This window comes from Perissodus microlepis, chromosome 4, assembly GCF_051167445.1.
Source record: "Perissodus microlepis isolate ML-2025 ecotype Zambia chromosome 4, ASM5116744v1, whole genome shotgun sequence".
NCBI lineage: Eukaryota > Metazoa > Chordata > Actinopteri > Cichliformes > Cichlidae > Perissodus > Perissodus microlepis.
The window spans coordinates 16,365,779-16,392,346 of NC_140464.1; the positions used below are offsets into that span (position 1 = coordinate 16,365,779).

Below are 26,568 nucleotides of genomic sequence, written 5' to 3' on the forward strand. Positions count from 1 at the left end.
TGCCATCAAGCAGCAGGCCCGAGGGCAGAAAAATGAAGCCAGTGCATAAGTGCCAAAAAGTGCAGTTTCTCTAATGGCCACTTAAAGCTGGCTCTATTCCCTGTAGACCCAAGTGTTAACATGCTCAAATGCACAGCATTTACAGCTGGTGGAAAAAAATGGTTTGGCCTATATGCATAGCTTCCCTCTTTATAACCACTGTTTGTGGGGTGAACTCACCTGTTTGGATACTTGTGAGGGTTGAAAACAGTCTTGTGACAGGTGGACAGAGAGCTGTACCCTTACTTCTGCTAACTGGATTATGCAACAAATAATACTGCTTGGTTATGGTGTTATTTTTATGCCACTATTCTGAGCGCACGTAAAAAAAGTTTGCAGGTGCAAGTGTTGTATTTTGAGGAGAAATTTATTTTGAGCGAAGAAAAGCTGAATTTGAGTGAACAAAATTCATTCCTGCGTGCAAAAAATGTATTTCAGTGTTTGCTATTATCCACACACACACACAATAGCAGCCCCTCTCGCTCAGTTTTTGCACTGGCGCTCGCTGGCAATGTGTTGCTCGCGCTCTCAACATTTCTGCCCGTGCACGCTCAACTCTTTCTCTACACCGTTATATTTGTGCCACTAAACCAGCCAATCACAGACTTGGATGCAAAAAAATCTGATTGGCTGTTCTGGTCTCCAATCAGCTCGAAATGACGAAATGCAATATCCCAGAATCCATTTCGTCCAAAGTTCAAACGAGGCAGTGGCGGAGGAACACAGAGTGGCGGAGTTTGAAATATTACTCTTTCTGGGTCACAAAATAAACTTTTAAGATATTTTCATGCGAGAATGGTGCTGTGTAAACTTCTAATATCTGCTCGATTCATCAAGACATCACATATTTCCATAAGTGCTCTAACGTTTTCGGAGATGCCTGTTACCCACCAGCTGACCGGGTGGTCACTCGGGTTAAACATAATATATAAAGCTGAACTGACAAAAAAATCACCAACTACACCATCAGGTATTATAAGAAAAACCATAAAGCCTTTGAACTAAAACAAACGCTGCTGTGACAGTGACATACACTGTCTTGTTGATATATATGTATGATTTGTATCACCTTCATTTCCAAACTGATATCATGAGCAGCGGCTTTTACAGCTGTGGCTCCAGCAAACATCAGCTGATACTAGAAATTAATTTTAAATAAATTATAACAACAGCTTATCAAGCTTGAACGTGCTGCTGTTGTTGTTTAGCGCAACATCCGCTGGCTTCCTGTTTCTGGCGCAAAGTGGGAGATAAACAAACAAGAGAGATGATCAGCTGATCATTGATCAGTTTCATGATTGAAGTAGCAACAGGAGAGGGAGGGAGAGAGAATGAGGGGAGAAGAGGCAGCTGTGCAACGTAGAGACAGCTTTTTGTCTTTTTTTCATTCTAGCTAGAGTACGGCGTTCCTTTTCCCCTCAATACGGATGTATTGTAATTGGTCCAGCCCAGAGTTGATCATGACCAATTGGCTAATCCACCACCTTTCATTGTTTATACCGTTACAAAAACAAACAAACATAAAAATGAAAAATCACCATCGGCCCACCAGGCAAATGCCCGGTATGCCCAACGGCCAGTCCAGCTGTGCGGTCAGCTGGTGGGTAACAGGCATCTCCGAAAACATTAGAGCACTTATGGAAATATGTGATGTCTTGATAAATCGAGCAGGTATTAGAAGTTTACACAGCACCATTCTCGCATGAAAATATCTTAAAAGTTTATTTTGTGACCCAGAAAGAGTAATATTTCAAACTCTGCCACTCTGTGTTCCTCCGCCACTGCCTCGATTGAGTTTTGGACGAAATGGATTCTGGGATATTGCATTTCGTCATTTCGAGCTGATTGGAGACCAGAACAGCCAATCAGATTTTTTTGCATCCAAGTCTGTGATTGGCTGGTTTTGTGGCACAAATATAACGGTGTAGAGAAAGAGTTGAGCGCGCACGGGCTAAAATGTTGTGAGCGCAAGCAACAAATTGTTACTTAGCAGGCATACATGTCTGTCGTAGTTCAGAATACTTATAGGTGCTCAAACGACATGCTTAAAACATTTCTTAAAAAACACTGAGGTGACTGAGGTGATTTGAAAAGTAAATAATTTCTTATCTAAAAGTATGTTGTTAAAGTATGTTACTGAGTGTCTAATTAAGTATTAAGTTTTAAAATGTTAGCATGACATCTTAATGCAACCTTTTAAAGTTATAGAGTGTGTATTATTCTGTCTTCACTTTATCTCGTGTCTCCTTCCTCATTCTTTCATCGATGTCTGACCTTCTGTCTACATTAAAAGCTGCAAGCATGAAGTGAACCCTTGAAATTAGACTCTAAATGTGGGGCTTTGAGGGAAGCTGCATAGCTCTGGGCTAGGTCACTATCTGTGACCACCAGAGCTCACTGGCAACCCTTGAGATAGATGACAGAACCCCTCAGAACCAGTGTAAATTGTGTCTGTGAGTTAGAGGGAGCGTGTGTGTCTGCATGAGTGTGCGGTTGAGTCACGACCAAGAGTCAGGGAGTGAATGCGTCTGTCCGACTATCTCATCTGACCAGATGACTGCAAATCTCTGTCTGTGCAGCCCTTTGCAGACAGAGAATATGTAACATCGCTGGCTTCATCACTTTATTAAAGTGACAGCATTCGATCAGTCGGACGTAGGTCACTGTCACGTTAATGTTCTTGACATTTTCATTCAGACATTCCCGCAAGATTGAAAGAGAGCCACTGTACGCAACGCAATATGTGACAAATGTGCTACAGACAAGTACACCACATTTAGTAATCTGCACATTGCCACTAAGAACCGGGTCATTCTGTATGTTCCACACAACGGCTAATGTCTATTGCAAATTAAAAAGAGATTAGTTTTAAGGGCATTCTGCAAACAATCATGTTGTGGATGCAGTTCAGACATCAGTGTTGAGCACCGTAGAAGAAAACACCCATGTGTAAATCTTTATTCCCGTGTAGGATAATTTACTGACCTAACAAGTTATCTCAGATATCATGCTGGGCAAATTAGCCATGTGTTGCTATTTTTTTTCTACATTAACCGCCGCGAATTACAGGCTGTACACACTGATTATATAATAGCATATATTATCCCAACTATTAGTTCTTTAAAATAGCAGAAGGTATTTTTTGCTGACCTTTGGCTTGTCCTGGTAAAAACAAAAATAATCCTAGCTTTACACACCTTTGTGACTGTATCGGCAATGATGGACTGATTAAAAAGTTTGACCATATTGTTCAAACCTAATTGCTGATTACTGTGACTTTTATGGAAAAGGCTGCTCATTTAGACATTAAGCAGACACATTCAGTTGCTGCCAGATTAATAGAAAGGAGTGCATCTCTGATAGGGGCTTATGTGTCAGGGATCGCACCATGGCTTATAGGTCTGCTAAGTCCTGCTGCTTTCTAACTATTTTCTGGCTATTCATTTCAACAAGACAGGCCAAACATAGTACAGATGCGTGTAAATAAAGCACACAAACTATTGCGTGAAAGACTCGGAATCATGGTTAACCACAGGAGTACAACTTTAATATCTAACAAAAGCTCTTAACAAAATTTGACAGTCAATGATTGAAAAGCTTTTAATGCCCCGAGGAGGATTAGTACACATACAATAAGGGCACATTAAGCACATTAACAGCAAAGTACTTCATCAATTTAAAATGAGTTTTATCATAATCCCTTCCTACAGTTTCTCTTCTCAAAGACTTTTTTTTTTTACAGTGAAAGAGAGAAATGATGTACATTTCTCTCTTTCACTGTAATATGTCAAATGGAAACTTCTTTGCATTGAGGTTTTAGAAAGGAAAATGTTCCGGAAACATCAGGGCATCAGCTTAAAGTAACTTAACAAACAAGCTAAGCAGTTGTCCTGCTGTGGGTCACATACCTATATTACTTTTGCATCTGGTATGTATTTTCCCCCAAATTTCTACTCCATCATCATCTTTGACCAGGTCAGGTCTATGACTAAGTATTCTTCATTTCAAATGTACAACTGTTAAATCAAATATTCCACTGTGAAGGCCAATGCGTTATGCTTCACAGTCACGTCAGTAGTGATGTGTCGGTCGCGAACGAAACGGCTCTTAGAGCCGGGTCTTTGACGTGAACGACGCGAGCCAGCTCCTTATTGGGAGCCGTGGTTTTTTTTCTTTCTCTCACCCTCTCTCTCTCTCTCTCTCGCACTTTTTTTCCGCTTCACTCCACAGGCGAGCCTTGTGCTTTGCGCTGGGAAGAGGGGGGAGGGGCGGTAGTTACACTCGCAGTAGCACAGGAACAGAGCAGGAGGGAGAGACAGAGGAAGAGAGCCAGGGACAACAACATCACATTAGAAAGGTATAGTAATCATCCACAACTATTTTCAGTTGCGGATGATAAAGGATTCAGAAAGTGTATTCCTGTAGGCCCATATGACAGAGAATGTGCATCTTGTTTTTGTTTTCATATTTCAATTTATATTTAATTGTGTTGTGGTTTGCAGTGTTTTGTGTTGTTTCACTTTAAATTTGTTTAAAAGGAAAAAGCTGAAAATGTAAATAGTTAAAAGTTGAAATGTGAATAGTTGGTTTTTGTATTATATGACTTATTTATTACATTTTATGTGGAGTGAATAAATAAAAGTATATTTACGGTGGCCCCTAGATACAAAGCCGTACGAACTCCAAAACACGTACAAACCCCGAAGCACGTAAAAACTCCAAAACACGTAAAAACTCTGAAGCATGTACAAACTCCAAATCATGTACAAAAGACAACAGAAGTGCTCCAGGATACTAGGGCGCAGTGTTGAGCTTTTGTTACCTAGTGGGTACACAAGCCAGGAAGTACCAACGACCGGATTTGGTGTGTGGTAGTAACAGGTAAATTAACTTTTTTTTTTGATTATTTGAATATATATGAGTGCTTGTGTATAAATACACAAACAATACACACATGCTTTCAATTGTGTAATGTAAGTGATCTAGGTAGCTCTGTTTTGGAAGTTCAGTTAACGCTAGAAATGTGCTTTGGAGTTTGTACGTGCTTTGTCTATAGGGGCCAATGCATATATTCATATATAAACATATATAAATAAAACCACTTTTTTTTTACATTAGTAATTCCTTTTGTGCATAATTTTATGTTATGGTTAATAATAAATTAATTAAAGCAACAAAACAACCCGAAGAGCCGGTTCGGAGCCGAAAGAGCCGGCTCTTTTTAGTGAGCCGAGCCGAAAGAGCCGGTTCTCTAAAAAGAGCCGGAAATCCCATCACTACACGTCAGATTGCTGCCCCTCCCTGCTGGAGGTTTTTCCCTGTTAAAGGGAGTTTTTCCTTCTCACTCTGGCCAAGTGTTTTCTTGAAGGGGGTTATCTGATTATTGGTGTTTTCTGTATTATTGCAGGGTTTTTACGTTACAATATGAAGCGCATCAAAGGGACTTTTCTTGTGATTTAGTGCTACTTAAAAAAATGAATTAAAGTGAACTTCAAGTGTTCATATTCGTAGGGAGCTAAATTCGACTCCAATAATAATTGTACAAAATCACTGTTAGGTTTTAATGCACCAGGTAGATGGAATGAAATCTTCATCTTAATCGATGTAAGTGGCATAGATTGCACAGAGAAGACATGTCTGATCTGCAATGCTGTTACATTTGAAAAAGTCAGCTTTCCAACTTCCTTATTTTTTCTCCCTTTCTTTCTCCCTTACCAGCTTTTGGTTTGTGCATTTCCTGTAAAAACACATATTGCTTTCTAACTGGTTGATTTGTAGTAAGTTTGTGAGTATTGGAAGCAATGTGAAGTCAGTTTGGTTGATATTCTTCAGCTGGTCTTGCACTCTAATCCCAATTGGGATGTAGCATCACATCAAAAACTGAACTGCAGATGGGCAGATGTTGACACTGTTTCCACATATAAGTCAGGCACAACAACAAATACCAATCAGGTTATTGCTATGAACAAGTTAAAGGCATGTCTGTTTTTTGTGATACAATCATATTTGCTTGACAGCGAATCTGGCTGCTAAATGGTTGGAAAAAGATAGCCACACATTGTTTTCTCCACATACTAGTATTACCAGAGCCTATTTTTCTTAAATACAAGCAACATTTCTTAGCCATTTATGCTTATTTATGTAAGTGTTTTAATATGTAATATGTGAAACTGTCAAAAAACTGCACCTTGCTTGCTTCTTTTTCTATCAAGTACAGTATTTTATTTCTTTTTTTTTTTCTTCAAATCAATAAAAGGACAGTATGAAACAAGTCTTGAACACAAACTTTTTTCCCCAAAAGTCAACAAGGACACCAATAACGATGTTCAAAAAGGTTGCTGTAGTAGTCTTTGTTTTGTTAGTCTATAGTAGATCTTCTGTGTTGATGGTGTTTGAGAGACCAGCCTGCTGCTCTTTGCCACAAAGATGCCCTTTCTCAAAGTTTAACCAATCAGTAATCTTACATGCCTTTAACATTTTCTAGGGTTTATTTCCCTCTAGGGCTGCTTTCTCTAGAGTATCGCAACCTTGGGCTGGTTAGAGTAGTGATGGTAAATTTGATTATTTTTACTGAATCGAGTTTTAATGAGTCACTCACCAAAGTGAATCGAGTTTTTTGAGTCATTTGATTCACTGAGTCAGTTGACCAGAGAGTGCAAAAAATGTACATTTTCACTCAAACTTAATTTGTTTCTCTTTTCATGTAAATCCTACTGCTAAGATGAATGATTCTAAAAGAAAACAACTATTTTATAGAGAAAAAAAGAGCAAAAACATTTCTAAAATTAAGCAATTTCCTATCAAAATTGCTTAATAAACATTTGTTTTGTATATTTTTATTTTATTAGTATTTTCCTTAAATGTGTTAAATATATATTTTCTCATCTAAATGTCCACTGAAATGTGAGCCAGGGGGCGGTAATGCACCTTAACATTGGTTGCCAACCAAGAAGAAGAAGAAGCTGTGAGCCAGGAGGGAGGGGGTGAGTGAGTGAGTGAGTGATTCGTTTGCTCTATGATTCAGCACAGGAGGGAGGGGGTTAGTGAGTCCTGAGTGATTCGCTTACGCTTAAGCACAGGAGGGAGGGGGTTAGTGAGTCCTGAGCGATTCGTTTGCTCTATGATTCAGCACAGGAGGGAGGGGGTTAGTGAGTCCTGAGTGATTCGGTTACGCTTACGATTCAGCACAGGAAGGGAGGGGGTGAGTAGCTCAAATGTGCTGTTAGCATGTTAGCAGAGCGATGCTACTGTGAACCGAGGAGCTATTTTCTTGATGTGAGCTTCTACTCAGGGTTTTTTCTTCCAGTTCAGAGCAGAAATTTTTTTGTTAAGATACTGGATGTTGTTTTTCTCCACAATTTTAATTATAAGCTAGATATATTGCTGCTAACAGCAACAGGGATGAGTCAGTGAGTCAGTTGGGCTTGTGGATCATGATTCATGAGTCAGTAAAGTGATTCTCGAGTATTGAACGATTCGTTCATGATTCGCGCATCACTAGGTTAGAGGGCACGTATGCCTTGATGAACCTGAGCGCTATACTGGTGGGAGCCTAGTGCTCCTGGTAGGGTCACCCATGTTGGACAGGTCCGGGGGGAGAGGCCATACTAAAAATGATCCCTGAAACTCCAGGTCAGGGGTTCAGCTCACAGATAACAACCGTGTGTGGTTAAAAAACACCTTGGTAACAGAAACGGGATCAGAAAAAAACTTTGTTGCTGTACTAAGGTCCAGTGGGTACAATAGGGGTACCAAAACTACTTCTGAAGTTTGTAGTGTTGAAAAAGGTCCTGAAAAAATTCATACCAAGACAGAGGTTTGGATTATTGTGAAACAGCCAAATAGTGTCTGGGGTGGAAAATGGCCTATAGAGGATAACGAGGCTTTCCTCATGTTCTTAGTCTCTGAGTCTCAGTGTCTACTCTGCTCCACATTACTTTTAGAGCTATTTTTGAATTGGGCATGAGTTATTTTTTTTAACTGCCAACCTTAATTGACTGGCACGACACATTCAGCCTTGTTCCCCTGAGCTTACTTCTTCATAGAGCTTCAAGTGTTTAAAGAGCTGAAATCACTGAAGAACCGACGCAAAGCTGCAGAATTAAATCTGAGCATTTTGGGATCTCTTCCCTACTATCATCTTAACGGGCTCCCCTGAGTTGTAAGCAGACTTGGAACATATATGGAAAAAAAAAGTAAATCTTGTTAGTATCACTTTGTTATTTTGGTTTTCATAAATCCGTTTTAAGGGAACGCTTCTCTGTGTCAAAATGAAACTGTTGTACTTGTTAATGGATAAGTATATTCACTGGTGCTTTTCAATAAGAAACACCACCAAATAGCAGCTTCGTGGTATCAGTGGAATAAATGTTTGATGACTCAAATGCTTCAGTTGCATTTCATTCGTTCAGAATAATTTACGTACAGTTTTTTTTAATATTAACACAGCTCAACATCAAGAAGATCTTGTTTTTGTTTTTTCAGTGACAGATATCGGAGATAAAAGAATATTTTTGTCACTCTCATAAAGCAATAATTGGCACCTTTTTCTTTCGTTATATCACTTTACATGATGAATATTAAACACCAGTTAGGAATTTTTGCTTAACAGATTTTTACAGCTTTTCAGAGATTTCTTAGTATCTAGTCAAAGACATGTATTTGAACACATGCCATTTTCCCTTTGTATCTTTGGTAGTATCTGAAGGATTCCTTGTTTTCTTCTACGCTTGAATAAACTGATTGAAATATGTATGAATGTGTTTGTCTGCTTACATGTCAGAAGTGCTTCATGGGTATTAGTTAAATGTAGCAAAACGGCTCATTAGTGCCCCTTCTAAAACTTTAAAGTTGAACTTATAACCAAATATACCAGTTTCTACAGGAACATGAATCATATCAGACTTACAAAAAGACTATTGAAGTCATACTTCAAGCCCCACTGAAGCTTTTGTACATTAACAGATTTATCCCAAAAAATTAACCAGAGTAAATTCAAATATATCATTTATGGAAATTTGACCTTTTCAAAACTGTTAATATTTTTACTTTTCATTGTGGAGATAGTGAATTTTGAACTTTTGCTTTGAAAAAAAAGAGAAAAAAAAGGCAGGTGACATCATCAGATTTAAGTAAAATTTGCATTTTGTGTTGTAGGCATGATGCACGGCATCATGACCTATAATTAGGAGGTGAACACAGCGAGAGATATGTGGTGTCTTTTTAAAACATAAATCCAGGCCTGAGGATACCTCCATGTGCAAATTAAAACTGTCACTGTCATACAAAAAGGCTTTATTGTCATTGAAATACCATGGCCTGTTTGTTCTCCTGTTTCAGGTGAGAACAACAGATGTCACAGTACTAGAAATTGAGTAGTCGTTACGATTACCAGCAAAATTACAGTACAAAACAAAAATAGTACAAAAATGTTAATGTTATATTTTGTTGACAGGAAACAGATCTAAACCTTAGAGTGGTTACTGAGTAGCCGACTAATGTTACTTCAAGGTATAATGATATTTGCATTACATCAGCATTAATATTTATATGAAAGTACTTCCGCCCTTGCTCTGAAAAGCACGAAAGCATTGTTTGCATATTGCCTTTTTTAATCCTGCCTCAAACACAAAGTACTTCCCTGCTTGACTTTCTGTTGTTATCAATGAGTCTTGGATGAGCTGTTGCAGTAGCAGAATTAGTCCCCATTTCCACAAGTAGCTTTTCCTGCTCTTGTGGACATCTTTCTTTTTTTTTTTCTTCAGTATGCAAACATAGACTGTTCTGTACGGGCCTGTGGACTTCAACGTGAAAGAAACCAAAGCTACTGCTGCTAGCAGTTAGCTAGCATTTTGCAATTTTGCATAATTTTAAAAAGTTTAAATTTGTTCAGAAGCCTGTTGAACAACAGAAATGAGGCTTTCTTTTCGGAAGTAAGTAAAAGGAAAAAAACAGCGGCCGACAGCGCTGTAAACAACGGTAGACTTGTGCGTAACAAGCAAGCGAATAATGCAGAAAACAGATTTTTAGACGGGAAACTGTTCTTGAAGTACAGAGAGAGAGAGAGAGAGAGAGAGAGCTGTGCATGAAGTGTGATTTTTATCAAAACAGCAAAAGTCAGAGGGAATTCATGACAATGTTTATGTGAAGCGTGGTTTAGATCTTCTTTTGCTGCTGGTTCAGTCAAATAGTTTGGAGAGATATAAAACCTGCAGCTTTAGAATCAGCGCAAAAAGGGCGTAAACACAAAGCGCGGACCTGCTGAAACATCGGAATCAGCGAGCTGTCGGCTTTCAGCCCCGACTGTGTCCGTGCCGTCGGGTGATAAGGCGACGTCTCACTGATTCTGATCCGTCGGCGGGTCCGCACTTTGTGTTTACGTCTTTGTGCAGAATCCGTGTACCTGCTCTCATTTACTGTTTTAGCTGTTTGGTGGTTGTTGAAATTTTGTGAGGTTTAACCTGAGATTCTGGTGTTTGGGCAAAATAAATTTATATTAAAAAAATCGATTCAGGATTTAATGAATCGATATCACGTTATCCAAGCTAGAATCGATTTTAATTGATAAATCGATAATCAAAACCCACCCCTACTTTACGCTGTGTATACTTCAGTAATATTTAAAACATGATTGAATTTACTAGAAACCTAATCAGTTTCATATAGCTCCAATTTCTTTAGCTAACATTGTTTTTTTTTTTATCCATTTAAAGTAAGTGTGTGTGCTTTATATGTGTTCTGAGAGTTGATTAGTCAAATCATTTTTTCTCTAGTTTGCATGACTGTCAAATTAGTCACCAGAAGAAGAATTGCAGCCTCTGTATATATGCTGCTAACCGATTAAAAACAAGTACTGTTGCATTGTCAGAATTTTGGTGTCAAAAAAGAAAGTTCTAGTGACAGTCAGTGGTATCTGAAAGAAAATCAAAGAGAAGCTGTAACCTAAAAGACAGATAAAGATCATTACTTCAAACCTTTTGCTGTCAGGAATGAGCATTAAGCTTGCAATAGTACAAACAGTGCACAACACACAACTGGTCGATGATGACTGACAGTAAACAACCCACAAATCCCACAAGAAAGGCAGTTTTATCAATACAAACATAGCTTGTAACAGACAACTTGTATTGTTTACATGAGGTGTAGTTTGGACTGAAAAGGCCAAAAACTGAGGGAAACGACTGAATAAAGGGCAACACAGACTTTGTGGCCCACAGAGGGAATTTGTGTATGAAACGTGCTTTATAAAATACCCGGGTCTGATCAGTTGTCACATTCAAATTGTATTCAGAATTTGCTCAACAGTTGTAATGTTTGCATCCTGTAACCATGTCCAAGTTTTGTTATGGTTGAGACACCCTTCCCCTCGTTTCTTGGAAGTTTATTTCCATAGTTGTTTTAATGGAATAACTGACTAAAAGGACCAAAAACTACAACTATCATCTGTGCATATGTCTTTAAAAACCATATAAAGATTATAAAGAGAAAATCTAATGGCGTAACATGACATTTACTCTGCTCTTACTGTAGATTCATATACTGGAGTAACACTGTTTTTGTTCATGTACACTATGTATGTTGGCTGCGTATTAGCTATGTGGATTATTTACTCAAAGGACAGGTCTTTATGCTCATAGTTACATTTCGTTTTGTTCCTCTCTTCCTCTCTCTCCCACACCATCACCCACAACAATTCTCAACAATCAGCAGTGTTCCCGCAGCACAGGGCCACACTTCGCTATATTTACATATCCATCCACAGTGGATTAGCTCTTTTCAATAGCACAAGTCTGAGGCAATCCTTCACGGGGTGTGCGATTTATGACAGGCTTTGCACAGAATATGAAGTATGAATTATGCAGAACATACACAAACACCAAGGGTATTCTTGGGTCAACAGTGATTAGATGTCAAAAGCATGAGCGTGGGAAGGTTTAGAACAATAACTTCATAATATGCCAGAGTATTTTGATATTGCATACTGACAGTCTGCTTTTCACCTTCCTCTGTATGTTTTTTTTTTTACATAAATAGGCTTTCTGAATATTGAACGGCAGCTCCAAAACCACCTGTTTCAAAAACATTTTCAAGACGCTGACAGCTATACCTAACTGCATGTGTATTCACCATGACATGATTTATGTAAAGACTGACTAGGAACAGTAAGAACAGTCCCTTCACACCACTGCAAATATCACGCACACCCACACTCAAAAAAGTCACAAAGAGCATTCTTACAGACCCTTCACAGTCTTCCAGCAGAAAATTCCCGCTCAAGCCTCTACCAGTTGTCTCTATCCCTCAGAGCTTCAGAAATTGTGAAGAAAGAGGAGATGAGAATAGGGAGGGACTGAAGCTTCAAAGAACTCTGTGATGTGGTAAATTCTTGACACTCTGGTCTTACTAAAGAAAAAAAAAGGTCAGCTAACAGCAAAGTCCAACATTACTTCTATAATCAAAACAAACTGGATAGCCTGGTGGGATCGATGAGGATTTTATGAGCTTTGCTTGTATGCATGTGTGCGCAAGATTTTGTTTATGCTGGCAACTAAAAAAGAAAAAAAAATCAATGGGTATTACCAAGTCTTCATCTCACAGGGAGTGAGTAACAAGCCTCAATATTCAGCATGACATACGAGCTGGAGCTCTGAAGTCTGAGAGTGTCAGTAAGGTGCAGAAACTGCAGAGTTAGCAAAAAGAAAGACTGAGAAAGATACAGGGAGCAGCAACAATTCACCATGTGAATTATCTCCTATTTACTTTGCCTGATGCTGCGTCTTACTGGAAAGGTCTTGATGACTGCATTCATAAAAACAAATTGAGGTTATTTAAGGGGAAAGAAAACGTCTCTGACAGAATAGAAACAGACAAAATTCAAGGCAGAGTCCCTGACTGCAAATTGGCTTGTGACGGAGTCAGAAAAAGTGCAGTGGAAGGAATACGTTCCAAAACCATATAAATCATCCACTTAGAGGCAAGCTGGTCCATCCTCCTGAGTAGCCTGCGGTACAAACCATTAAGAATTTATTTGATTATTGCTAAGTAGTTGCTCAACAGCAAATGGCAATTAGAGAAAATTATGTTAAATCTTGGGAAGCATTAATTTTCAAGCCACACAACCCCATCACATTTGTACAACCCCCCCAACAACACACACACAAACACACATCCACGCACGCACTCGCTCATCTAGGACATGCCTGTGTGGCTTGGCCAAGAGAAGTTAATTGGATTGTCTAAGCATTTTGGATGCCCACTATCTTATCATCTGTAGGGGTGAATATCTAGAGATGTCCCATCCAAAGCAATCGCATTATCTTGACCCAAAGATAAGAATACACATTCATACTCACGCTTTGTATAAAATTATATTTGATATCACCTGCTGCAGTTGCAGATCTTCCTTCAACTGCCCAAAAATGATCTTCCTCTCTACTGGTTATCAGTCAAAGTGCAAAATTGATGACCTTAAAGGGTAACGAGTTTACTTCAACTTGGCATGACCCAAAAGATATTATGGCTCTGTGGGTCTCGCTAAATTTGAACACACTAGCTATGCTGGCTCAATAGCCACATGCTGGTGGTGGGAAATACACTTGGGTTTGAAATAAAATGTAATTATCCTCTAAGGTGCTCTAGCTATAACCCAAATATCCATGTATCCACAAACACATCTCCATCATCCTCTTCTTTTTCTCTTCATCCTCCGTCTTCTGATTTTATCCTGAAGGACACTGTGGCTGCCGGCCAGTCACTCCCTTTCCCATCTGTGTTTACTTAAACTGAATGTGAACACACCACAAAGATTGTTGGATGATAACATATATACACACTAAAACAGCCACAAACATGCATGCACACAGCAGCAGACCCACAGAGAAACTTGGCATCGGTTTATTTTTGATAATCTCTGAAGACTTTGGTCTATAATAGCTTGAAGGATTTGGTACTATTTCTCCCAATTAGTCCAATGTGAGGTTTGTTAGTGATGGATGACCGTGAATGTGATTTGATTAAGTAGTCCCATGGTTTTTTTCCATGTTTTTTTTTTGTGTTTTTTTCAGTTCCCCAATGAATGTGAGTGTTAATTACTTGAGAAGCTTTGGGGGATTCACAACAACCTGTTCTGTTCAGAGCTAAAAGTTACAAGCCCCAACAGTTCATCCATCACAAACAGCTCAGTTTTTAAGGGTCCTATCAGTCATTTTCAGTGCTTTCTCCACCACAGAGTGAAACCTAACTACATAAAGCTAAAACTTTGATACCTACGCCGAAAAAAGCAATCAAAAAAGTCTATCCGGAAAGCTATTTTGTGGGCGAGGCCCCCGATTCGAGCCAACAGTGTGCGTGCTTTGTTTTTCCCACAGCTGAACTTTTCTATTTAGACCTGTCAACAGTCTTGTTGTGCTTAGTGGTTTGTGGTCAGATGTCGTTTCCTAAATAGAAACCATCTATCAGAGGCTAAGTGGTGGCTGAGAGATGTCATTGTGGTCATGAGTGGGTGACAGCGGCAAAAGAGGAAGTGGGGAAAGGACTGCAAAAACAGTTCCAAGGGCTGCATTTTATCCTTGTGTACGAGCTAAGTGGGATGGCCCAAATCCAAAACACTTGAGGATAAAAAGAGTTAATTTATATGTGAAAGGAGTGAGGCGGAGATGTCACACTAAAACCAAGGACGCGTTTCGGGTAGACCCCTGTATATTCAGTTTCTAGTGAAAACATTGCTCAAAGGATACACAACAAAATATTTAAGTGCACCAATGAGACATCGATGGGTTTATGAGACTAATGAAAATGAGAAAAAAAGAAGTGGAGGACTAGGTCAAACATAAAAATGAAAGAATTACAGCAAGATATTCTAAAACTTTCTTTTTATTTATTACTGCTCATGCATCATATTGCAAGTTGTGTTCAAATGCAACATCTAGTGATAATGATGTGTTCTCTGTGCATTAATTGGTCTTTCTTGTCTATATAGCTTAGAAGAAGGTACAAAAGATCAGAACAGATCAAAAGTTGGTGCTGGCTTCATACACTCAGTTCAAAACTCATGGGGATTGGGCTTTACGCTTTAAAGACTCCACTGACTCTTATAAAAAGCATCTGAAGAAATGTTCTATAGAGAAAAGCTTTTCATTTGTTGTTTTATGTTGTATTCTGGTGCTTTACATTGTTAGGATATGTTATATCTTTATTTCATAATTTTTATTGTGAAGCACGTTGTGATTTTCATCCATGAAAAATCCTATATAAATACATTTTCCTTACTAACTTAATAACACAAGCACCAAACCCCAAAACACAGCCTTTACTAAGTTCAATAAAGAACCCTGCTTTACTGCTTTACTTCTCTCCCAGGCTGAAAAAGTACTTTTGCACAGAATGCAGAGAATAAATTACAAAATTTATGGCCAGAAAGACAGCAAAGTCAATCAACTCCTCCATAATCAGGGTTCTTCTTCTTTTCTTTTCTTTTCTTTTCTTTTTCTTTTTTACATTTTTGTTATTTAAGAACTATTCAATACTATTCCATGAAGGATAATAGGGAAACCCAGCAGAAGGTGCCTAAAGGAGCAATCCTAATCACTTTATCCCTGGATTCTTCCTCAACTACATCCATTATAAGCGGAATGTCCACATAATTCCACAGAATTCATAGTGAAGACTATTGCTACATCCTCCGGGTGGACTCAGTTTCCTTTAGCGCCATTATAAGGCAAAATATGACCTTCATCAGCCACTGCTGTATTTTTTGTTTTGTGCTGGTTACATAGTGTCTTTATTCAAGCTCCATGCCATACTTGCCAATTATCAGCAGTTTATGTCAGCATCTTATGATGTCAATATGAGCTTGTTAGGATGCTGACATGGCTCAAAGCACCACTAGCTGATGGGTCCACTTGGAGGTCAGCTGTCATGTGAAATTGTAAGTCTGCCCCCGTTTGTGGATACATCCAGTCTCTGTCTATATTTACTGATGCTCTGTTCCCCAAAAAGTTGTATAACATGAGGAGATTAAACAGATGTGAATGTTATTTTCTCAAAAGTAAAATAAAAAAAAGTTTTACGCATACACAAACATCAGAGTGACTGATCTCAGATATCTAAGTTTGCAGTCATTGTGTGAATAATCTTTCTAGCAGCAGCAGCAGCAGTACTCCCTCAGTCTCCCTACACCTTTAGCACAGAGACTCCTCTGTTTGCATCACCGCTGCCAGAGCTGCAAAAAGGAAGGTAAGAGGGTGAGAAGGGAGGAGGAAGCCCAGGAAACCCCTGGATCAAATTCCTGCCTCTTGGTGAAACCAGACCTGGCTGCAGCCCCTCCCACTTCCTGCTCTGACAATGGGCAAAGGCAGGGAGAACCCTCCTTCCCTCCTCTAGTATAATTGATAAACAATGATTGTGTTCTCCTCCTCTTCACCTGACCTCTGTCAGTAGAACAGAGGAGTCACACATGGTCTAATTGCCACCTTGGATGGCAGAGGCCCAGACAAGCACAGGCCTTACCCACTATGGATGCATTACCTCTGTGTGTGCTATTACAAAAGGCCCAAGTTACACAACTACAGTGCTTTCTCTCTGTCTCTCTGTTGAAGAACTGTTTCATTCATTCAGTTCGGAGAGGCATTCAGCTGGACTGTGATAGATCTATCTGGGAAAGGTCGTTATCTAATCACGGTGCTCGGTTGTAAAGGGTGGTGCGATGCATGTGGTCCCATTGTTAAAGGGCAACAGTTGAGTTAGTGACAAAGTAAGAATGAAGCAAGTGTTCTGTGTCATTCACCAACAGCTGTAACAAAAAACAGAAAACAACAGAAGAAGAATAGTCCTCTTTCTATCTAAGCCTGAACAATTACTCCCATTAGAGCAAAACCAGAGATTAAAAATGTTAAGGCTTGGAAGATTTTATGTCACACAGCGAGTGGTTATCTTTTGTGTTAAGGTAAATGCTGGGTCTTAGTCACAGATTGTGGAGTCACCAAAGCATTTAGTTGACAATCAGCTCTTGCAAAGCTCCCTTAATCAAACACCATGCTCCTGCATACTCATTAAGATAAACAATGCAATTTTGTGTAATTTCAACAGCTATTCCTGCTCATAGCACAATAAGCACCCCAACAGGAACTCAGCACCGGCCTGCTTTTCTTGCTTCACGAAGAAATGTTTATTTGGAATGTCTAGAAATCACCTCCTGAAGGGAAATGAATTTCCAGCGTTCCAGACAAATGCGGCAGCGACATTCCTAGCGGGAAGCTTAGGAATTCCCCCCATCTAGTATTTTGGACTATAATGATATGCTAGCACACATGATCAACATTGGCATGCACAGCAGTGGCAATGTCAGGAGCCACAACAAGAATACATAATTACAAAAATATGATATGCTTGTATGTGGTATAGCACATGCACTGGCTGAACCTAGAGGCAAGGATGCAGAAGTACTTGTAGTAGGTCTGAAATTCAAATATTTACTTTCTTTTTTTAAAAAAATTTACACATTAAATTTAAAACCTATTTGTCAAAAATGAGGGTCTGTCTCATGAGGAAGTGTAACAGTGAGTAAATGTGTTCACAGCGTGGCTTTGGATGATGGTAATGCATTGTAGTCACGGAGTTAACTGCTGACAGCTGAGAATGTGCCTGCAATGTGGTTAAAAAAAACAACAACACATGACCATTTAAGCAATCAAACATCAGTCATCTCCTGCAACTCGGCTGGCCTGTAATCGCATTACGATTAGGCTGCTCGCAGCTCTGCCTCATTACGCTGTGAGTGCCTAAACACTTGTTAAACAGAGAGAGGGAGAGAGAAAATGGAGAGAACCTAAAAATACAGAGCAGCGAGGCTCTAAACAGAGGCGAGTGACAAGCCGAGGATTAGTACTGCCTCAGCGAATCAAACAAACAAGTCCAAAAAGGAGCGCGGATGGAGGGTGGAGACAGAGAGAGGGATGGACAGGGAGGGAGGGAGAGATGGTGATGAAAACAAGACTTCCTCAGGAGTTGACCTAGTAAAACATTCATGAGAGAAGTCTTTATGTGAAGTGTGTGTGCGTGAGCAGGGAGGACGTGAAGGGGAGGGAGTTTAAGACTCGGGAGTCTAAAATAAGACGGTCCTCTGCGTTTTAGTGTCTGTGTTGGGAGCCTACAAGAGTGTGCCTGTCAAAACAAACAAATAAATAAATAAGTTACTTGAGATTTGAGATGACATGCAGGCCCGCTTGGTGCCAGCTGCTACACTGCGGACCTCTCGAATCGAGAATAGACACCGGAGTGAGACAGAACCCAGAAGTAAGCGAGACACGAGAAGAAACGAGGGACATGAAAAGAAGTGGATTCTTTTGAGAACGTCCAGCAAACAAATGGAAGACTAAGTGACTCAGTGGTAATTATGCAGAAAAGCCGCAAGTGCTGTGGCACCCAAACCTTTATTGGTGGGACATAGTTAGATAATAAACAGAACACACAGAAATGATTGACACTTCAATCAAATCATTTCACAGTAAATGTTCTGCTAAGACCTCACTAAGCTATCTTACATTCCCAACTCAAACAGCGCTTATAGTGTGTGCTGATGACTAGGAAAATGTGATAAATTACTGAAGGCAGGTGGCTGTACAGCTGTTAAAGTACAGCACTAATTAACCAGCTCATCTCACAGCCTACAAAAGATCAACCTATCAAAGAGCCCACACACTGATTACACAGCACACAGCCACACATCGAGAGAGAGACTTTGAATTTGAACGTCTAAATATAAATAACCCACATTTTCTGCTTCAACACAGTGTGTAGCTGAGAAACTGAGAATTTCTTTAAGGGGTTTTGCTTTCATAGAAAAGAAAAATATGAATCAGAGCACATCTGAGGGCAAAAGAAAAATACTGGAAATGTATGTATGAGATAGAAATCCGTGTTTAGTATTAACTTTTATGATAGTATCAGCCCGAAGCTTGACTACACAAAGTTTTTGATACAACATCTAATGAAGAAAGGGGGGATAGGGGATAAAAGAGGTGTATAGAGAAAGGGAAAGCAGAAAAAGCCTCTGTAATATAAGCAATCCTGAGCCACATTAAAACGGCTTGAAGAACAAATTAATCTTAAAGACCTACAGAAGGAGTCAGACATGCTCAGAGCCTGAAGAAGAGCCGCTGGGTTCAGGCCCTTGCAGGCTGCCTGGCTGCGAGTACAAAGCTGCATGAAAAACGGATGTTGTGAATGCCTGACACGGTAATACTGAGCGTGTATATCTGTGTGTGTAGACAATGAAACATAAAAGACAGTTAGAACCCTCCACATAACGTTTGATAGCAGATGTCGTTTGCAGAGTACAATATATTTCTCTGTGTTTGAGTTCCTCAGCTTATGACACAGAATAATGTAAAGTTTTATAGCAGGAGAAGAAATTACAAGTACATTTACTACTTCAGTGGTACTGCTATACATTTAGACAACAGTCACTTAAAGGTAAAATAGGCTTAAAAAGTACATTTTATTCCAAGTACCGTTGCTTGTTGTGCAAAACTTGGAATCTTTTTCAATGTCCTATGCCACTGTTTCCTAAACGTCCATATATACACTCAATGGCCACTTTGTTAGGTACACCTTTTCAACTGATTGTTAGTACAAATGTCTAATAGGCCAATTACATGGCAGCAGCTAAATTTATTTAGCCATGCAGACATGGTTAAAATAGCCGGCTGATATTTAAAGTTAGATAAAAGATGATTTAGGTGACTTTGACATGGTTGGTGGTGCCAGGTGAGTTTGAGTCTTTCCCAAACAACCATCTCTAGGGTTTACAGAGAATGGTCAGGGTAGTATAGAAATATATCCAGTGAGCAGCGGTTCTCTGGTGAAAATGCCTTGTTAATATCAGAGGTCAAATACCCACTCATCATAACCGGGGTATGCAGAAGAGCATCTCTAAATGAACCTTGATGGAGTTTTGCTACAGCAGCACAAGACCACACTTAGTGCCACTTCTACAGTAGATGGCTGCTTGCAGCTGGAGTGATACCGCTGATAATACCTCCAACCACTAGGTGGAGCTTTGCATTTTCCTTCCAATTTAGTGCTTGAAGTTCTTCAGTTACTTGTGCTTTTAATTAGTGAAGAGCTAAGTGGTTTTGTGATCATGCAAATGTGCCAGAGGGCAACACTGTGATTGTTGTATTTTATTATGTTGTGTTGTGTTGTGTTGTGCCTCTTTGTGGCCAATTATACAAATCAGCAAGAGGCAAGCTGATTTATTGCTAAATTAAATGGAACTTTGATCATACACAAATTGGGTAACATGCATCGTTAAATCTCACTACAGCAGACCCTAAGTGCTAAAATAGTTACTATTGTTTTTTCAATCTGTTTCAGAAGCTAGTTCTTGCCTAATACTTGCACAATAAACCAGAACAATGAGATTCAGTGCTTTTAATTTTTCACTTTAAAAACTAATCTGTACACTAATAGCACTCCAATGTGTCTTAAAAAAACGAACCAATTTCACAACATTACAAAAAAAGCAATGGCGTCAACATGAATGTCAACACAACTGGGAAATGTTGTACAATAATGTTGCACAACATATAACCGTTTCTTTGGCTGGACACAATGCAATCAGGTTTTCCACATAAATCTTACATTATTTTTCATAGTGTTTCTTCTGACACACACACACACACACACACACACACGGTTTGAATATCAGTTTGTTCAATATTCTATAGATGCACAAATAATTCTGAATGAATTATAAACTCTTACATTAAAAACAATCCAATCACAGACACACACACACACTTAGCAAAGAAAGAAACCTCCAAAACAAACTACATAGTGGGCGTACGTCACACTTCACTTGAAATTTATAGCCTCCTCTATTTCTGTTCCCTTATAATCTAACCACAGTAGCTCTTTTCAGTTTCTCTTTGATTGCAACATCCCAGTCAGACAAATTACTTGGCATCCCAAGGTGCTGCTCTGTCCCCTGGCACCTAAGACAGTGCTGCAGGGGCAGCTGAAAACCTGATGAATCCCTCCCCGCCAAGTGCCCTTCATATGAAAGGGCTGATGAAGCCACTAAATCATGCAGCTAAAGTTTACATAACCTATCAGCAAGTGAAAAGATAGATTTGACAACTCAGCTGAAGCTTTTCATAATATGCAAGATTGAGGTCAGAATCATCATAGAAAACTTCATCACGGACGAGACGACAGGGGTGTTAATGTGAAAAGATTTGATGTTTCATCACATTTAAAGTCTCTCTTTGCGCTTCAAGGCTTTTTGACTTGTCACAGTGAAAATCATTAGGGGAGTGCTAAATGGTGAGTGGTAGGAAGTGAATGAGCTAGTTTTCTTTTGTGTGTGCAGGCAGAGTGTGGCCTTGCAGTTATCACCTTCTCTGTAATATACCCACAGCTCTGAGTGAGTGGCTACAGCTGCAGCTTGGCTCACTGCTCGCGGATTTTCCAGTACCAGCCGTCCCTGATGGCAGGAGCACGAACTCTATAACCCCCACAGAGTCCTTCTCTTTGCAGCTTGTCTGTAAATGTGCGTATGTGCGTGTGTGTGCGCTACAGCTATCTGAACATCTGTCTGTAGTAACATGCCTGATTTGTGTTTGTTCATACAACCTTGAGCTCAGATGGCACCTCTCAATATCTGTCCATCTTATTAGAGCCAGCAGTATTCTCGAGCCCACAGTGGCTATGTTTACAAAGGAACAACCCAAGACCAAGAAAATTTGATAAGATCTCAAAAGTAGTTTTTGCCTTTTCCACCAAAATTGTGGAAAAGGCTTCAGTTAAGTCATGGTGTTGAATTACAGAGGGTTTTTTGTGTTATGCTCATAGTTACAGGTGTGCACTTTGAGTTCATGCTTGCAAGCATAAACAAATCTATTAACCTGCATTTGTTGAAAATACTTTATCTTTTCAGGAGCTGGACTGCACCCCCAAACCCCCCCTTCTAGGTATACGTCTGCAAAGTCCTACTTACATTTACACCACCCATTTCTTGTTGTTTGCATGGTCCCCTCTTCCTCTCCTTGTTATCAGATTGTCAGACTCTCTCAAATGTATCAGGACCTGGGCCCGATCCTCAATGAAGCCTTTCCCAAACATCAGCTTCAGGCCTAGCTCTTTGCAATCATTATTAAACTTTTGTCATCCACATCTGTGGTCGGGGTCCTTGCTAGTGAACTGTCAGTTGGTATAAAGATGCTCATTATCTGAGTCAATGAACATAATTGCTGTCTCTTTTTGGTTTAAATTACAGAAAATAGCTATAATAGCTATTAATAGTTGGGTTTGTATAAGGGAACTATTTGTAGGCAGTGCCCAGCATTAAACCTCCCACAACAATGACAAGCCATCTGTTTTTGAACAATACCCTTCAGCACTTTACAAGAATACATGTAAATCAATAGTAAAATTATTCATCTTTTGCAGTCAAATCAATAACAAGAACAGCAAGAAGTTTTTTTTTCTTTAGAGGACATTAAATGGATTTAGCCCTAATATAATTCTCCATCTGCAGAGAGGATCCATAGAGAAATATCAGTTATAACTTAACAGTAGGCGTACAGCAGCTATGATGATGATGATGGCCTACAATGAACCTGTGGTTATAAAACAGCCTTTGGATGATAAAAACCAAACAGCCTCTTGGGTGTTGCAGCTATGAGGCTTCCGAGCCAAACATGTTGGCTTTACTAACGCTAAGAGCCAAAGCTTGTCAAATTTGATTCAGTTCATGCAGATGAGGACATATTCAGATTCCCTGTGGTTGCTGAATGCCTGTCCTATATACAGTATCTTGTAGCACATGTGTTGACATGTAGTGAAACTTATGCCTTCATAAAACAGCTCTCAACAGGACTGAGGTTTGTACATTATCAAAGGTAATCAGTATCATTCTTGCAATTCTGAAACCATTCTGAAATGTGAGACTATCAACAACATCAAAGGGAGGGAGTCGAAACAGAGCTGTCAGATAGGATGTGAAGGAGAAATCAATTCTTTCTTTGCATATCAGAGGCTTTTACCTCCTCTCTCAAACTTTCAAACCTCCATTTGACAAATCTATTTAGCATTACATAAACATTATAGCTCTGTATACACACTGTAACCGGGATCTTGACAGGGAATAGGAAGGATAGGCACCAGGGACATAAGCCAGACAGACATGAAGGTTTGGCATGGAGTATTTTCTCTCAGCCTGTAAACATGGCTCTAGCTGGAGGACCCAGTTCTTTGACAGGTTGGCAGTACAAATTCGCCCCAACCCTCTGGATTACCACAACTACTCATTTGTCTTCCATTGTCAGTACTCTGTCTTTTCACAAGCCAGTTTCCCCTATTTCCATAACAGCCTTAGAACATTTTATCTTACAACCATCTCATATTCCTAACTTCAGTTTCTTTAGTCTATTTTCTATCAATTTTCACTGGCTACAGGAAAGATGGCCACAAAGTTACACCACCAAAATTGGACTCTTTTTGGCTCATACATTTCATACTTATTTGGAGACATGTCTGTTTGGAGACAAGTATGTCTTGAATATGATAAAAGACTAAGTGTCGATCTATTGGTATTGGCATTTAAAATGACTGATAAATGAAAATTTAAAAAGTAAAGATGAGTTGGTAGAAACACCATTCAACCACATTATTAGTGCTGACATTGCAGAGTTTGTCCACCAGGGGGTACTCTGCAACTTGCCTGGTATGCTACTGTATAAACACAACAACCAGCTGAGCAGAGTCAAGCAGAGTGTAAACAAGTAAATAAATAACTACACATAACAAATGTTACAAAAATCTGTTTATGTTTTAAAGAATAAAATATCGCCCGATGTGTTGGAATCACCCAATCCTGATATCAATATCGGCCTTAAAACTCCGGCCTTAAATAGCCGTTTGGCTCTAGATATGATTTAAGAGAACTCAAACCAAGGACATCTGTACATGCTTGGTAATGCAGGATATTACACACATTTGTCAAAGGTTCTTGAAAGGGAAAAGTAATGACATCTTTTTGTGGGGAAAAACAAATTGTAGTTTGAAGACTAAATTAGCACCTTCTACTCCAATCTGGGATCATACTTTAAATCATCAAACATAATTATAAAGTCAGTTAGACAGATTTAAAAAAAAAAAAACCTCTGACAATTTTTCTGCACAGGAAAAAAAAAATCTTGTGGAGGTGTCTGGCAAGCTGTCAGCTTGTGCAAGCTCCTGGCCTATGGCAGTGTAGAAATTTGCATTTGGCTCAAAGGAGGCCTGAAACATCAAAGTCTCTCTGATGCACCACTTGATGCTGCACAAAGGGACAGGTGAAGAAAAACAAGTCGACACAAGAAAGCACTGAACTACTGTACCCAGAATGCACTGGTTCCTAAAATAAAAGTGGGACACATCTGTGCACTGACAGAAACAACAAAATGCCACACCGTGCTTGAACAAAAGCAGAGACAAAGGTTATGTTTCTACATTACGACTCTCAGTAAGCACTGATATTTTTGTATTTTTGCTCTGTAGAATTTTGTATAACATCTGCAAACAGTTGAGACAGTTTGTGACAGTCAAAGCAAGAGGCTTGAATAAAAAATATGACAGGCTAAATAAGGAGCCGTGGGAATCGGTAGCATGTGATTCCGAAACTGTCAAAACTGTTTCTGATGGCAACTGACTGCTTTACTTATCTACTTTAAGAAATCACAGATTCTTTAGCATTTTAAAGTTTGGTGGATGGTGTAACATTTCAAATCCCTGCTGACAATATTTAAGCTTCCCCTTTCCTTTGACTTATTACTTCATTAAACTTAGATACTACCCCTGCAAGCGCCCGTATTACCTAGCAGCAGCCCCTGAATGATTAGACCAGTAATATCAGATTTACCCAGCCAGACACATAGAAACCCAGGGTAATCACTGAACTTAGTTTACTTGACTATGACTAGATGATGCCTGCTGGGTGTTGGCTCCTGCTGTGTTTAAAATGCATGCTCAGACCGCTGTGCTTTGAACCACATATTCTCTGAGGCTAATTTTGCAAACAGTGCCGCATGTTCTAAAGTTCATCCACTAATTGACCTTGAAATAATTTGGCAAGCTGGGACACAATGACCAGTTGTTTGAGCACACAGAGTGCCACTACCCTAATGTAAAAAGAAGACAAATGAAGAGTTTGAACACCTGCACTCGCTGAATAAACTTTGAAAACATGTTGCAGGCTCTCTCACCATAAATCAGTCCAAGAAAACAGTTCCAAACTTTTCACAGTTCATTGTCAAGCTAGCACTGCATTCACATGTCTGCTTTCCTAATCCTTCACTGTTCCTCTTATTTATGTGACTTTGGCTTATGTGGTAAAGGGCTCGGTACAATTGAAATAAAGAACCATCCCGAACTACACCTGTACGATTTGTTGAATTATGACATTATGAACTTGTAAAGCTTTACATCTCTCCCTTCCTCCCTCTGTCCCTCTCTCTCTCTCTCTCTCAAAATCGAATACTCTCCACTGAGGCTCTCATGTAGAAAACCATTCAGCGTTTCATAGCAATCAAACCTGGCTCGTGAGCAATTACTTCTGATCGCAGCCCAGTTGGCCTGGACGCTGTTTATCCATGTCGCCATGGGAATTCATTGGGCAAAACTCAGACAGCTGAGGGAGGGGGGTGGGGGTATTTCTTTTTCAAATGCAATGTGCCATTGCCAGTATGTATGCCTCCCCAAAGACGCCTTCACGATGGCTCAATGCTCATTTTAATTAACACATAAGCCTGCTGATGTTAATTAAAAAAGAAGACAGACAATTCCCCATCAGGAGAAGATCGCAAAAAAATGAGGGAGGAGGGGAGATGTATAGGTGAACACGCAGCGAGATGCGATGACAGTGCTTGGCACTTATTCATCTGAGACTTTGTGTTGCCCTCTTTAAAACATATGCAACTGGTAAATCAAACTGTGTATCAAACTGACTTTTTATAGAAAAACTTGTATAAGAGTATAATCTGCATTTAGATGTTTAATAAGAAAGTTCCAGGAACAATTGTTACACCTAACGTATATAAAATGTAGTTTACCTGTGTTGTCATGCAGTCACTTCATGTGTTACTTACTTCATAGGCTTGAACAGTGCTTGTCCATAGTTCTGGAAAGTCATGATCAGCTTCAGCTGGGTGCCTCCAGATTTCATGGCTGGGAGGAAACAAAATGAGCTGTTAGATCAGCATCTAAACTAAACTGTCTGAGGCATAAGCATACATGCACAAACACATGGATGCACTCAAAAAAAACAAACAAAACAAAACATGCACAGCTGTTTTGTTATTTGCCATTATGGAAAAATGTAATTTTGCATGAATGCATAATAGAACTATCACATCTGCTGGCCAATTTCCTAGACACTGTAAATGCAATCGTGCCAGTCAGGAGCTGGGTGTGACCGAAAGCAAAAAGTGGCATGAAGAGCATCTGCTAAACACTCTGGCTAGTTCTGGATTTAACAGAGGGTTGAACATG

General features: G+C 39.5%; 1 protein-coding gene across 1 annotated transcript in view; it reads right to left on the reverse strand.

Annotated features, from left to right (window-relative positions):
* The window catches only part of fam20ca (FAM20C golgi associated secretory pathway kinase a), a 47,417-nt gene that overhangs the window by 15,544 nt on the left and 5,305 nt on the right, over positions 1-26,568 (reverse strand). The window contains exon 3 of the mRNA XM_084926113.1: positions 26,166-26,244. Within this exon, the coding sequence (XP_084782239.1) occupies positions 26,166-26,244 (79 nt within the window). The remainder of the gene's footprint in view (positions 1-26,165; positions 26,245-26,568) is intronic.